The sequence below is a fragment of the Mesoplodon mirus genome, assembly GCF_964341445.2.
Source record: "Mesoplodon mirus genome assembly, chromosome: 8".
NCBI classification, from domain to species: domain Eukaryota; kingdom Metazoa; phylum Chordata; class Mammalia; order Artiodactyla; family Ziphiidae; genus Mesoplodon; species Mesoplodon mirus.
The window spans coordinates 11,856,761-11,869,656 of record NC_138984.1 but is presented as its reverse complement, the minus strand read 5'-3'; the positions used below and the strand labels follow the sequence as shown (position 1 = coordinate 11,869,656).

The 12,896-nt window shown below is 39.1% G+C and overlaps 1 protein-coding gene across 2 annotated transcripts in view; it reads right to left on the bottom strand.

Moving 5' to 3' along the window:
• COL4A4 (collagen type IV alpha 4 chain) overlaps positions 1-12,896 on the bottom strand; it is a 130,696-nt gene that overhangs the window by 34,954 nt on the left and 82,846 nt on the right. For both annotated transcript variants that reach the window (XR_014294856.1, XM_082630478.1), the window contains exons 31-37: positions 12,733-12,876; positions 10,277-10,384; positions 9,176-9,357; positions 8,258-8,321; positions 5,091-5,165; positions 1,231-1,338; positions 551-658 (exon numbers count right to left, since the gene is read on the bottom strand). Coding sequence is in view for 1 of the 2 variants with exons in the window: in XM_082630478.1 (XP_082486604.1) it covers positions 551-658; positions 1,231-1,338; positions 5,091-5,165; positions 8,258-8,321; positions 9,176-9,357; positions 10,277-10,384; positions 12,733-12,876 (789 nt within the window). In the remaining variant the exon portion in view is untranslated. The remainder of the gene's footprint in view (positions 1-550; positions 659-1,230; positions 1,339-5,090; positions 5,166-8,257; positions 8,322-9,175; positions 9,358-10,276; positions 10,385-12,732; positions 12,877-12,896) is intronic.

Sequence of the window (12,896 nt, the reverse complement as noted above, 5' to 3'; positions counted from 1 at the left end):
CCATGTCTATTTTCTTCAAAATTGTGTGCTTAGTATCACACAGTTAGTTGTGTCCTAGAATCTAGGACACAACAGGAGCTTGACTATGTGGGGAAAGAATAAATGAAAAGGCTGGAACATCATGGAAAACAATAGGGGAAATGCAGCCCATAGCACAGGGAGATCAGCTCGGTGCTTTGTGTCCACCTAGAGGGGCGGGATAGGGAGGGTGGGAGGGAGACGCAAGAGGGAGGAGATATGGGGTATATATGTATACATATAGCTGATTCACTTTGTTTTACAGCAGAAACTAACACAACATTGTAAAGCAATTATACCCCCAATAAAGATGTTAAAAAAAAATGAGTGGGCAGCAGCATCATTTTGGTAGAGCGGGTCAAGAGACCAGGCAAGTGCTGCCCAAGTAAGAAAGAACAGGAGGCGGCAACAGGCACCCTTGGGAAGAGCCAGGCCCCAGTGTGTGTCATTAGGGTGCTAGAAAGCCACTGTGAACTTGTGGGAGCATCACTGGCTGGAGCTTTCTGATGGGTCGGGCCTCCTTTTGACTTACCTTTTATTCCCAGAAGACCTGGTGCCCCTGGATCCCCCACAAGGCCTCTTGGCCCAGGATCCCCCATTTCTCCTGGATGTCCCTGCAGCCCAGGCAGCCCTGGATTACCTGAGGACGACAGGGAGGTTTTGCAGACACCCAGATGATATGAGTTTCGTGAAATGGGAAGGTCATCTATGTTCTTAATCTATGGGTAACTGGGATACTGTTTTATTACTTTTTCTTTCTAGACCTCCTAACTTAATCTCAAGAGGAGAAAATACACTTGAGTGATTAAAGTTGCCAATTATGCTTCGAAATGCTCACTTGATTCTGAATTGGCAAGAGGGGGAGCTGTTAAAATGTTGTGTTGAATGTGTGCTGTTTGGCTTAAGTCTAAAGGAGGAAAGGAGACCAGCCTCCTGAATGGTAGGTGCATGAGGGAAGGTTGGAAAGGAGTTTTCCTCTGTCAGACCATCACTTGGTGCCTGGTGTCTTCCTAGGTGCGTGACAGGTGCTGTCTTCGTTTACTCCCAGACCAACTCAGTGATATTGATCTATCTCCAAATTACAGGTGAGGAATAGTACATTTAAGTGACTTGTCCAAAGTCACAGGTCGGGGAAATGGCAGGGTCAGCTTCTTCCCCTACACCAAGAGATAGATGAGTGCCCGGGAACTCTCCAGGCTCCTTTCGAGGTACCTGGACACCCCGCTGATCCAGAGGAGCCAGGCGGTCCTGGCCTTCCGGGTGGTCCTCCAGGTCCTTGAACACCGGGCAAGCCCTGCTCTCCAGGTTCTCCCAAATGTCCTAAAGAAAGAAGGACCAAACATCTGAGTAGCTGTAGTTGCTCTTCAAGGTGGTGAATCTATAAAACCTCCAACTTCAGCTCTTTCTTTTCTATTCTTACTTATTTACATGTACAATTTTTCTGTTGAAAAGATAACATTAAGGAAAAATGGAAAACAAAACACCTGTAATCCCACCAATTTAACACAGTGTTTCATATGTATAACAAATGTGCAAATAAGGCCTACAATTTTCTATTCTGATTTTTTAATTAGCTAGCATTGTATCATAAGTAGTTTTCCAAGTTTGATATCATTTTCCTAATTACTGTTTTTAAATAACTGGCTGATAGCTTATTGAGTTAACCCTAATTAAATGAATTAATCTAATGTTCTCTACTGTTGGCCATCCATGTTATTTCTAACTCTTGCTGTTATGCGTAATGATCTTTATACATCTTTAATCCATTTTTTCTCCTATTAAATTATTTCCTCAGGAAAAACTCCTAAGAGTAGACTTTTTAGGTAACACAGTCTGATATTTTTGTTCTTTTTAATGCATTTTTAAATGCTCAAGGATTTTAAAGTAAATCACAGACATCGTGGAATTTCATCCCTAAATATTTCAGGAGGTAAGTCTGAAAAATAAGAACATTTTCCTATGTGGCCAAAGTAACATGATCACAGTCAAGAAAATTAATAATGGTCCTTAATATCATATAATCCTCCTTCCATATTTGAGTTTTCTCCATCATCCCCTTAATGTCCTTCACAGCTGGTTAGTCCACACCAGGTCCCATTCCAGAACCACACATTACATCTGGTGGATACATCTATTAGGTTAAAAAACACCTACTACAGTCCCCTTCTCAGGACAGTGATGTGCTGAAGAGAAAGGCCCAACTGTTCTTAAGTCTTCTAGAACAGAGCATTCAGCATTTGGTTCTTGACAGAGGTTGCCAAATGGTTTGGATAAATGCTCTACCAGCTCACAGCCCCACATGTCACCCACACACAGCCCCAAGACCATAATTCCATGTGCTCACTGAGGACTTTTTAATTTGTTGATTTGTTTTCTTGATAATTTAGTAAGGATGAAATGATATTTCAGACTTACTTTAAATTACATTTCTTTGATTACTAGAGAAGATGACTTCCCCATGTGTTTATTTATAATGTATGACTTTAATATCAATACAATTTATCTTTGTAGGATAAACCATTAGTCTGTGCTGAAAATGACCAGTTGAATCTGCAAATAAAATATATGGTTCTGTATTTACAAACCCATGGAGGTCATAGTCACTATTTATTATAACACACAAGAGAAATAAGCCTATGTTAGTCTATACTTGTTCCCAATCAAATTTAAGATCTATGAGCTTCACTGTGTATTGTTTTCTTCATCCTGAAAATATTCCTGCGGTAAAGGTAAGGCAGCCTTTTCCCACCTCCAAATGAAAAAACTGAAATATTAAAGCCTTGCCTCTCCAATCACAGTTATATTAAGAACAGAACCTGTGAGTTAATCTGTACTGTATTTTCTCTCTGAAATAGAGAAAAGGGAGGTAGAACTGAACCCAATACAATCATATAAAATCCCCTGAGACAGGCTGCAGATTTACGCCTTCTTGACAGGCTTGTTCAAATTCAATGCAGCTTTTTTCAAGGCAATGGAAATTGCATGTTTAGGTAAACTCTATGAATAACATATGATGTAATTTTAAAATTTTAAGCAAAAGCCATAGCATTTGGGAAAGGGAACCATTTAAACGGTGACAACCACATGAGACCAGAGAAATTACACCAAGGCAAATTTTCTTGAAAAAGTTAGCCTACATATAAAATAACTCAGTTCTATGATGTTTAACTTACAATATTAGGTAATATCAAAGGTTTCCATTTTGGACTCCTTTTAGCTTATAAAATCTTACTATCTTAAAGGTTTACATAAAAATACCCGGTAAGTGTGGAAAAATCTCTTCATGTTTTGCTGACTGATGATGACAATGATGAATTACACGTTACATTTGTGTAGCAATTTTTAGTTTATAAATTGCTTTCAAGGAATCTCATTTGATCCTCAGAACAACCTGTAATATGCATAGGGCCAGTTTACAGGTGAGGAAATAGCTCAAAGATGATAAGCAACTTGCCCAAGACCATATGCTCAGTGGTAAAGGAGGCTGACTTTGAACCAGTGGTTTTCCTTTCTGAGACCTCCCTCTGGTACTTTTTATGAGCTTCCACAATGCTAACCTCAAAGCTATTTTCCCCTCCAAATGTACACGTAAGCTGTACATTTCAGTTAAAATAGTATATTATCTAAATCTATTTGACCATGCCAGAGGTAAAAGACCTGTATGAAAGGGAGTGGGAAAGGAAGTTTTTGCCAGTGCAATAGCTTGTTTTTCTGTTAGACTTCCATTTTAGCAATCTTATGGTATAAAAACAAAGATTAATTCATTCTCCTGATTTTAAATGTTCCTTCCCAGTGTCCATAATTTACTGAATTGTGGATATTTATAGAGTGTAAAGACAACTCAAACTCTATAAAATTTCTGAAGTTAAAAATAATAAAAAATTTGATTTATTCTTTAAAGTAAGTAAATAAATAAATAAAAACAAAGAAATAAAATTTCCCATAATAGTTCTGCTCAGATATTCTTTCTGTTGTATGGAATGAAACATGGCCATTGCCGAAGAGAATTTTAAGGTAATACACAAAACTATTAATATGAGATATTTTAATTTACAGTGGACCCATCTAAATACGAGCCTGGCTTCTAACCTGTCCACTATCAGCTGAATGACACTGGGCATCACTTATTGAACCAATCATCTGTGGAGAAACAAATTCTTTCCAGGCAGTGGATATCCCTGTGCACAGAGCTTTGTACATTTGTCTTATTATTGACTTAAGATATATTCTTACACGTGGAATTACTAAGTAAAAGCATGTGTATGTTTTGTCAGCTGTGGGTCGTCTACTGTAACGAGCCACAACCTCTACCGGAGAGCAGAAACTCACTGGAACATCACAATCTGTTCTGAGGAATTACACATCTATTGTTGCTGATAAATGAAGTGCTGTTTTGAAAGATGGAGATTTGTTGTTGATGATGAGGCTTTACGTTTTATTGGTTTGGTTTTGAGTAAATTAGATACTTAGTAAATGAGGTATTCAATCATATCTCAGCAACTGCACTCCTCAGAGCATTCACCTATGCTTTTCTTTTTTCTTTGGCCACACTGTGAGGCTTGTGGGATCTTAGTTCCTTGACCAGGAATCGAACCCGTGCGCCCTGCAGGGAAGTGCAGACTCCTAACCACTGGACCCCCAGGGAAGTCCCTCGCCTATGCTTTTCCGAGTAGGAAAGAAAGGGCTGGAATGACAACCTGCAGCTGTAGTCAGCTGAGTGGTTATTGTTAATGTATCATTTTTAGTTATAGATTTGCAAAACAGTCCAAATTTTAATTGCTTGCAATAATCATTTTTGACCCTGCCAAAATGTGGACATGCCTAGGGACGTGTGTTGTTAACTTCCTAGGTCATGGGAGCCATGGTGGAGAAAAGATGGTGAGTTGCTGGTGTATAATCCTGGTGTCCTCCTAGGCCAGTGCTTATACATAATCCTGATAGGTATCTTAAAGAGTGAAGGGAGAATATAATACTGATACAACCATTGCTAGCTAGGAAGATAAAGTAATTGTACTATTTTTCAAACCAAACTTACTCTTTTTTGTTTTAATTAGAAAAGTATGTAGCTATACCTGGATATCCAAGGCTACCTGGCTCACCCTTTGGACCAGGTAGGCCAAACTGAATTGCAGGTTCCCCTTTGTATCCTGTAAGTGATAAAATGCACATAACATTATTTAAGAGTTTAATTTTGTTCCTACAAGTGACTTAATAACTTTCATGATACTTCCTTTTATAGTCTATCCTCAATGTTCCAGGAGAGGATTTTTGAAACAATGCTTTTTTTTTTTCTTACATAACAAATAGAAACATAGATGCAAGCTGTGATTTAAACACACACACACACACACACACACACACACACACACACACATGCTATTTTATAGTTCATAACAGTCATAAGAGACTATAGATCTTAATAAGTTTAAAATTTTAAATTTTCTAAAATAATTTCAAATTTAGGTATCTATTTAAGAAATTACTTGGCACTGAGTATCCTTATGTTGTTTTTTAGAAACAGAAAGCAGAAACTGTCACTGTTTCAGCTGCTGCAATCACATTTCAAGCTCTCTTCAAGGAAGCTCAACTCAGTATCCTTGTAAAAAAACGAAATCACAAGTCATCTTATTGATGACTTCACAAGAGATGGCACTTTGTAGGCCATTGTAGGCAGTTGTAGGCCATTGTAGGCAGTGACCCCTACAGTCCCACAGAGCTGTTCCACACTGCTGCTGCATCCTTCCAGACACAAGGACTTACATTATAGCTGGGAGCCAATTACAAATTGAGGACTCAAAATGGTATGGTAGGGAAGGTCAAGAAATTGATGGGATTACAAGAGAAGAAGAGAGCTAATTAGGCACATTTTAAAGCACCTACACACGAACACCCCTTTTAAGGGGTCCCACCCACACCTATGGTAGGTTCTCTTCCACCTGACCCTACTCATAATTGTGGTTAATTGTTTGAAGGGTATGAATCTGGTCCATCCCAAGTAAGCCAGTCTTTCCTTTAGGAATTGTAATAAAAAGTAAGAACTTGAGGCCCTTGCCTATTGAGGCAGAAATCAAAAGCATTTTCACAATGTCCTAATATAGAGCATGATCAAGTGCAATCCAAACACATCCAGAAAGGATACTGAAAAGAGAGTGATAAAGCCAATTGATAGGCAGGTAAGTAAAAAACAGACCATGGAGAAAAGTCTCAAGAGAAAAATCCATGGATTTCCCAAGGGCTAGGTTCCTTCAGACTATGGTCCTGCAGAACTATCTTATCTGCGGGCTCCATGAGACAGCTTTTACTCCAAGTACCTTCATTGCATTTCGTTTCCTTGCAAACACGGCCAAATACAAGTAGGAAGGAAACAAGAAGAAATAGAAATTGAGTTATTTGTAGTGAGGTGGATGGACCTAGAGTCTGTCATACAGAGTGAAGTAAGTCAGAAAGAGAAAGACAAATATCGTATGCTAACACATATATATGGAATTTAAGAAAAAAAAATGTCATGAAGAACCTAGAGGTAAGACAGGAATAAAGACACAGACCTACTTGAGAATGGACTTGAGGATATGGGGAGGAGGAAGGGTCTGTGACAAAACGAGAGAGTGGCATGGACATATACACACTACCAAACGTAAGGTAGATAGCTAGTGGGAAGCAGCCGCATAGCACAAGGAGATCAGCTCGGTGCTTTGTGACCACCTAGAGGGGTGGGATAGGGAGGGTGGGAGGGAGGGAGACGCAAGAGGGAAGAGATATGGGAACATATGTACATGTATAACTGATTCACTTTGTTATAAAGCAGAAACTAACACACCAGTGTAAAAAAAAAAAAGAAGAAATGGGTTTGTTCTTTGAGAGAGGCCAAGGGTCTATAATAAATGGATAGATGAGTAGAAGAGGACTGAGTTCTGAACACTGAAGCTATAAAATGTCAAAATAAAATATGAAAACTTCCCTATTTGTAACTATTTCTGAAGAGAAGATCTAAGTTATTCTTTCTGAATAAATACACGTTCACAGTTCATTTTTTTCTTACAGCAATTATCAAGTTATTTATGGAGTGTCTCTCAAAGCGTAAAGCATGTTTCACTGGTAGTAAGGGAGAAGATTTTTAGGTGGTTCACTAATTACTGTTTCTTATTTTAAAGTTATTTATTTTAATCTGTATTAAAATAAAATATAACTGTACCACAAGCCTATGAATTCACAGATAGTGAGGTTAAGGCTAAGGTTAAAAAGGTGAGTCATTTTAAAGTAGCTTTAAAGAAAAATATTAACCCAATGGTACACAAAAATAGTAAAAATATTAAAGCTTTTGTGTAAATGCTGCAATTTAAGATACCCTGAATTTGTTTGTTTTGTTTGTCTGGATAAAGGGTTAATGAAACCTCTCTTTCTCTGAGGACATTTTTTACCTTGGGCTAACTTCCTGTTCCTATTTCTCTGGAAACCTGATAAAGGTAGAATGCAAGTTGTGTTACAAGGCAATACTGTCTTTGGCACAAATTAAACTAAGGCCTGTGAGGCCAAATCCAGCCTGCAGCCTGTTGCAAAGAAAGTTTTATTGGAACACAGCTACACCCCTTTGTTTGCATATTGTCTATGGCTGCTTTCATGCTGTGTGTGCTTTCATGCACAGCTGTTATAGCAGAGACCACACAGCTGAAGATATTTATGATCTGGCCCTTTGAGAAAAACACATTTGCTGACCCTTGGCTTATGGTAAAAATAACTCAATTGTAAATTATGTGTGGCCCAGGAATTCTTAAGTGAACTATTAGCACTTGGTGGGAAGTCATGGCCTTGGCCTTCTCTGTGTACCATGACTCTTGTAACTGGGTCCCCAAAAGCTGTACCTATGGAGTCCTTAGAAGAGATACTGGCTCCTGTGGGGCACGGGGACATGGACCACCAATGCGGATGTGTCTCCTGGAACCTGAGCTGTCACTTACAGAGCTGCAGTCACTAGAAGGACAGCTGAGAGTACTCCCACCAAGGAGGAAATTATGCTGTGCCTGCAGGCATGCTGTTTTCTATATGGTACCCTTGGATCTGAATGACAAATATAGATGATTTAGGTCTTGTTTGACTATCTAGTAGAGTCTAAAAAGAACTCTTTGAATGTTGCAGTTTGTTTGATATACTTTACTTTTCATGCCAGAGGTACTTGCTCACAATGCTACAAATACCCAGGACTATGAGCTTGATGGATGGCTGCTGTATCTCCAAACCATACCTTTAGGTCCTCTTGTACCATCAATTCCTGAAAGTCCAGGGGGCCCTGGAGAACCTGGCTTACCCTGATAGTTTAATGAAACAGAAATAAGATTGTAATTGAATTTCAAATACAGATGACACATGCTTGACATGATCCAGTTATAATTTTCTAGAACTAACTTGGTTTTTATAATTTGCAGTGGTAAAGAAAATTGGAAATGCATTGCAAGCATACTACTACATGCATCTAGGTTTTAAAAGTTGACGAAACTCTTCCAGAATTAGTGATACCAACTGGGGGCATCCGAATCTCAATACTTGACTGCAAAAGAGTAACTGCATCACATCACTTGAACTTTAAGTTTTGAATGAACAAATTGATACGAAATAAACTGTTATAATTTATACCCAAAACTTTAAAAATCTATTTTATTCCAAAAGATGGGTAGCAAAGTATATTATACATTTTCCAGGAATTATGATGTAGGCTACTACCTTTGTACTTCCTGGGCTCTCAAGGGGTATTTTGCTCATGATTTTAAAGATAAAGTATATTTACAGCAAAATCTATGATGCCTGCAATTGGATAGGAAGGCTTAGTAACTAGAATTTGGGTCATTTTTCAGATGACTCTTTGCTCTGGTAAACCAGCAGTCCTCAGGCAAGTCTCTATGGAGCTGTTTAAACAAGGCTGGGGGTAGAATGTGGAGTAAGTGACTTGATCATTTATGTCACTGGAACCAGGCATAAGCACTGGCCGGAATTACAGTTACATCATGGCCTTCTAGAAGTTTCCATTCTTCCCTTGACCAACTCCTTAGGTTCTAAAAGCCAGTGAAGGACTGTGATGTACACTGGCAAAGTAAGATGACTTTCAGGCATCCCGAGAGCAGAAAACTTTTATTATTTCTTTCCTTCCAAAACAGCAGTTGCTTACCTGGTCACCTGGAAATCCCGGAAAGCCAATGAGCCCTCTTAGCCCAGGTGAGCCTGGAGGGCCTGGGGGTCCAGGAAGGCCTGGCTGCCCCTTCCTCCCAGGCTCCCCTCTGTGAAATCCAGGTGGTCCACAGCTTCCCGGCTCTCCTTTCTTCCCTTGTAGCCCAGGATGGCCTTTATCACCTGATGGGGTTGGAAGTGTTACAGACCTCTTGGAGGAAATCTCTTGAACTTTAAGGGATAGTTAAACTATTGTGACAGGCGATAGTTAGGCTGTGGGTCTTGGTCCTACTTATAGGAGACGAAGCCATCTCCCAGGAACTGGGAGTCCTAATTCCTGCCCTAAGCTTCATCACAATGGGTTTCTGGCTTCCGTGACCTCACTGTAAAAGGAGCCGCCCATGAAGAGACTCAAGGCTATCCCGGGGGGAATGAGCAGCATCACCTGCTTTATTTTAACATGCTCATTTTACAAATGAGGAAGGACCTACCCAGAGAACTTAAAACATTTATTCCCTAACAACTAGTTAAGGAGAGGGCCAACAAAAGAACCCAGGTCCCATGCAAATTAAGTCTAAACTGGGAAAAGAAAACACAAACATGGTTGTCAAAATCCTTGCTCTGGGGTGTTTCTGAGGACCAGCAGGCATCGAGGGGCTTGTTAGAAAGTCAGAGGCAGACGGGCCCAGACCTGCTGATTGAGTATCTGCGTTTTAACAAGGGCCCCAAGGGATGCACACGAAGGCTGAGTAGCACCCACTGAAATGAGTTGGACAGTCATTGTGCTCCTCATTTTAAGATCAGCCAGCGAAACCAGGAATACTTTAAACCTGGTACCAATATTTCATGGATCTGTCTGGACTGATCCTAGTTTGGAATATCCAAATCTATAAACACATATGAACTACAGCTAAGTTTTAGCATGGAAAGAAAAGTACCAGGAGGTTCTGTAGTGTATATTTTTATTTTTATCTAAAGAATGACCTTTCCTAATCTCCGAATTACAGTTTTCTTGGGAAAGTTGTCTAATATGCATGCTTGTTTGAATGACCTGTAAAGAAGTCAACTTATTTGATATGGTTAAAAAAACATAAGCATTTACCTTCTTCTCCTGGGAATCCACCATCTCCAGGAGGTCCAGGTTCCCCGGCTTCCCCCTTTTTAGAAATAATATCCATTTCTCCTTCATATCCTGGAGGTCCTCTTGCTCCTTTGGATATTAATTATATAAGAGCAAAACAAAAGGAAGCACCACACACGTGATTATTCTGTTACAGCTCCTCACTCCCAGTTTGCAAATCCCCATTTAACCTACTACACTGTATTTATGTTCATAGATTGCACGGTATCAACATTGTTGATTGACTTCCTAAAGGAAGGGCCATGCCTTTTACATTCTTTTCCCAACTTGTCCAGCAAAGGGGACTGGTGTACACTGAAGGCTCACTGAATGTTTGCTAAATTCAACCAAACTCATCTCAGAGTCTTCAGTAAAAAGAGACAGGCTTGAAAAGTTCCAGGTCAAAAATACATCTCTTTGTGGTATATATATAAAATGGAATATTACTCAGCCATTAAAAAGAATGAAATAATGCCATTTTGCAGCAATATGGATGGACCTAGAAATCATACAAAGCAAGGTAAGTCAGAAAGAGAAAGAAAAATACCATATGATAATCACTTATAAGTGGAATCTAAAATACAAGACTAATGAATGTATCTATGAAATAGAAACAGACTCACAAACATAGAGAACAGACTTGCAGTTGCCAAGGGGAAGGGTGGGGGGGGAAGGATTGGGAGTTTGGGGTCAGCAGATGCAAACTGATATATATAGAATGGATAAACAGCGGGGTCCTACCATATAGCACAGGGAACTATATTCAATATCCTGTGATAAAGCATAATGGAAAAGAATATGAAAAAGAATATATATATATATGTATAACTGAGTCACTTTGCTGTACAGCAGAAATGAACACATTATAAATCAACTATTCTTCAATAAAATTTTTTAAAAATACATCTCTTTATCCTGTAAATTTTGAATTGTCCATCTCATATTTTCCAGTTCCTTATCTTCCCCTTCCTAACCAGCCTCCAATATTTTCCTTACATTAAAAGAACAGACACTTAAGTTGGTTCTCCACATAGAGAATTCTAAGAGGTAGGAAGGGTATACAGTATTTCTCCTGATTTCTGCAAACACTATCCAGTTGTAGATGTGGGCTGGAGTGGGCTCATCTCAGCTTGATGAGAGCCACTTACTAACAAGTCAAGAATTTTGTAAACTAGTTGTTAAACCATCGGTAGTTTTAAATCAGTCATGTTGAGCGTATTTATGGTGGGAGTATTTACACCCTGGCAATCAGCAAACTGTAGTGTAGTAATCAGGGCACTTTTTAAAAAACTTTATTTTAGAGAGCCAGCTTACCAGAACATCACTGGCATTAACCCAATTTTAAATATTTTTAGTGGGATAATTATATAGAAGCACAATAGCACAGCAAACATCACTTATCTAAGCTAACAGAGAATGACTCTGATTCCTTGATTCTACATAAATAATTTACAGGCTAGTAAAACAAAAAATAATAGTAGAATCAATCATCTAAGAATAATTTGAATTAAATATGAGGCTATTTTTCCAAAGGGCTTTAAAGACAAAAACCTTGTTTCTAGAAATTGTCAAGCATTCATTCTTAACACTGGAAATGAAATCTTACCTTCACTCACCACAGTCTCATGGCTAAGAGATCAAAGTAAATATTTAACAGGGATGGGCACAGAACATTGACACCAGTGGTCTTGAAACTTTTTTTTAAATAGTAACAGAAACTTTTCTTTAAATGAAGCTTGAGAGAGATGCAATTCATGGCCCAGATGAAAGCGGACTCATCCAGTTCAGTGGTCAGCAGACTACAGCCCACGAGCCAAATCCCACCTGCTGCCAGTTTTTATACAATCCATGAGCTGTGAATGACTTTCACACTTCTAAATCATTGGGGGAGGGGACTCAAAATAAGAATAATACTTTATGACATGTGAAGTTAAGTGAAGTTCAAGTTTCAGTGTCCATAAATAAAATTTTACCAGAACACAGCTATGTTTGTTTGTTTACGTGTTGTCTCAGGCTGCTTTTGTGCTACAAATGCTGAGTTGTGTAATTTCGACAGAGACCATATGGCCTTAACAAAAAAACTGCTTTTTTCATTTAAAAAAATTGAAGGAGGGTTTGGGGACCAGGAGTCCTTCCTGCACCCCCTTCCCAAAAGGTGAGAAGGTTTTCTGAAACCCAAAAGCTATAAATCAAAGTCCTTGTTAATTTTTTTCTATTAATAGAGCAATTCATTTGCCATAGTTATATGGGATAAGATTGGGAGGAAAGGAAAATACATTTTGTTTAAAATCCTAAAACAAACACCATAGATTCAAAAAGCAGCAGAATCCAAGCTGCAGGATAGTTCTATTTTATTTTTTCAGGGATCATACTTATAGGTTCTGGTCAAACACTAAAAACAATCTATGCTGCATCGCTGTGCCATTAGCTGCGTTTACCTTTGTCACCTTTCACTCCTCGGTCTCCCAGGGAGCCGGGCCAACCCTTTTCTCCGTGTTCTCCCTTTCTGCCAGGGTGTCCATCTGGGCCAGGTTTTCCTCTCTCTCCCGGAAAACCCAGGAAGCCGGGCAGCCCCTGGGGTCCTGAGAAGTAACATGAATTT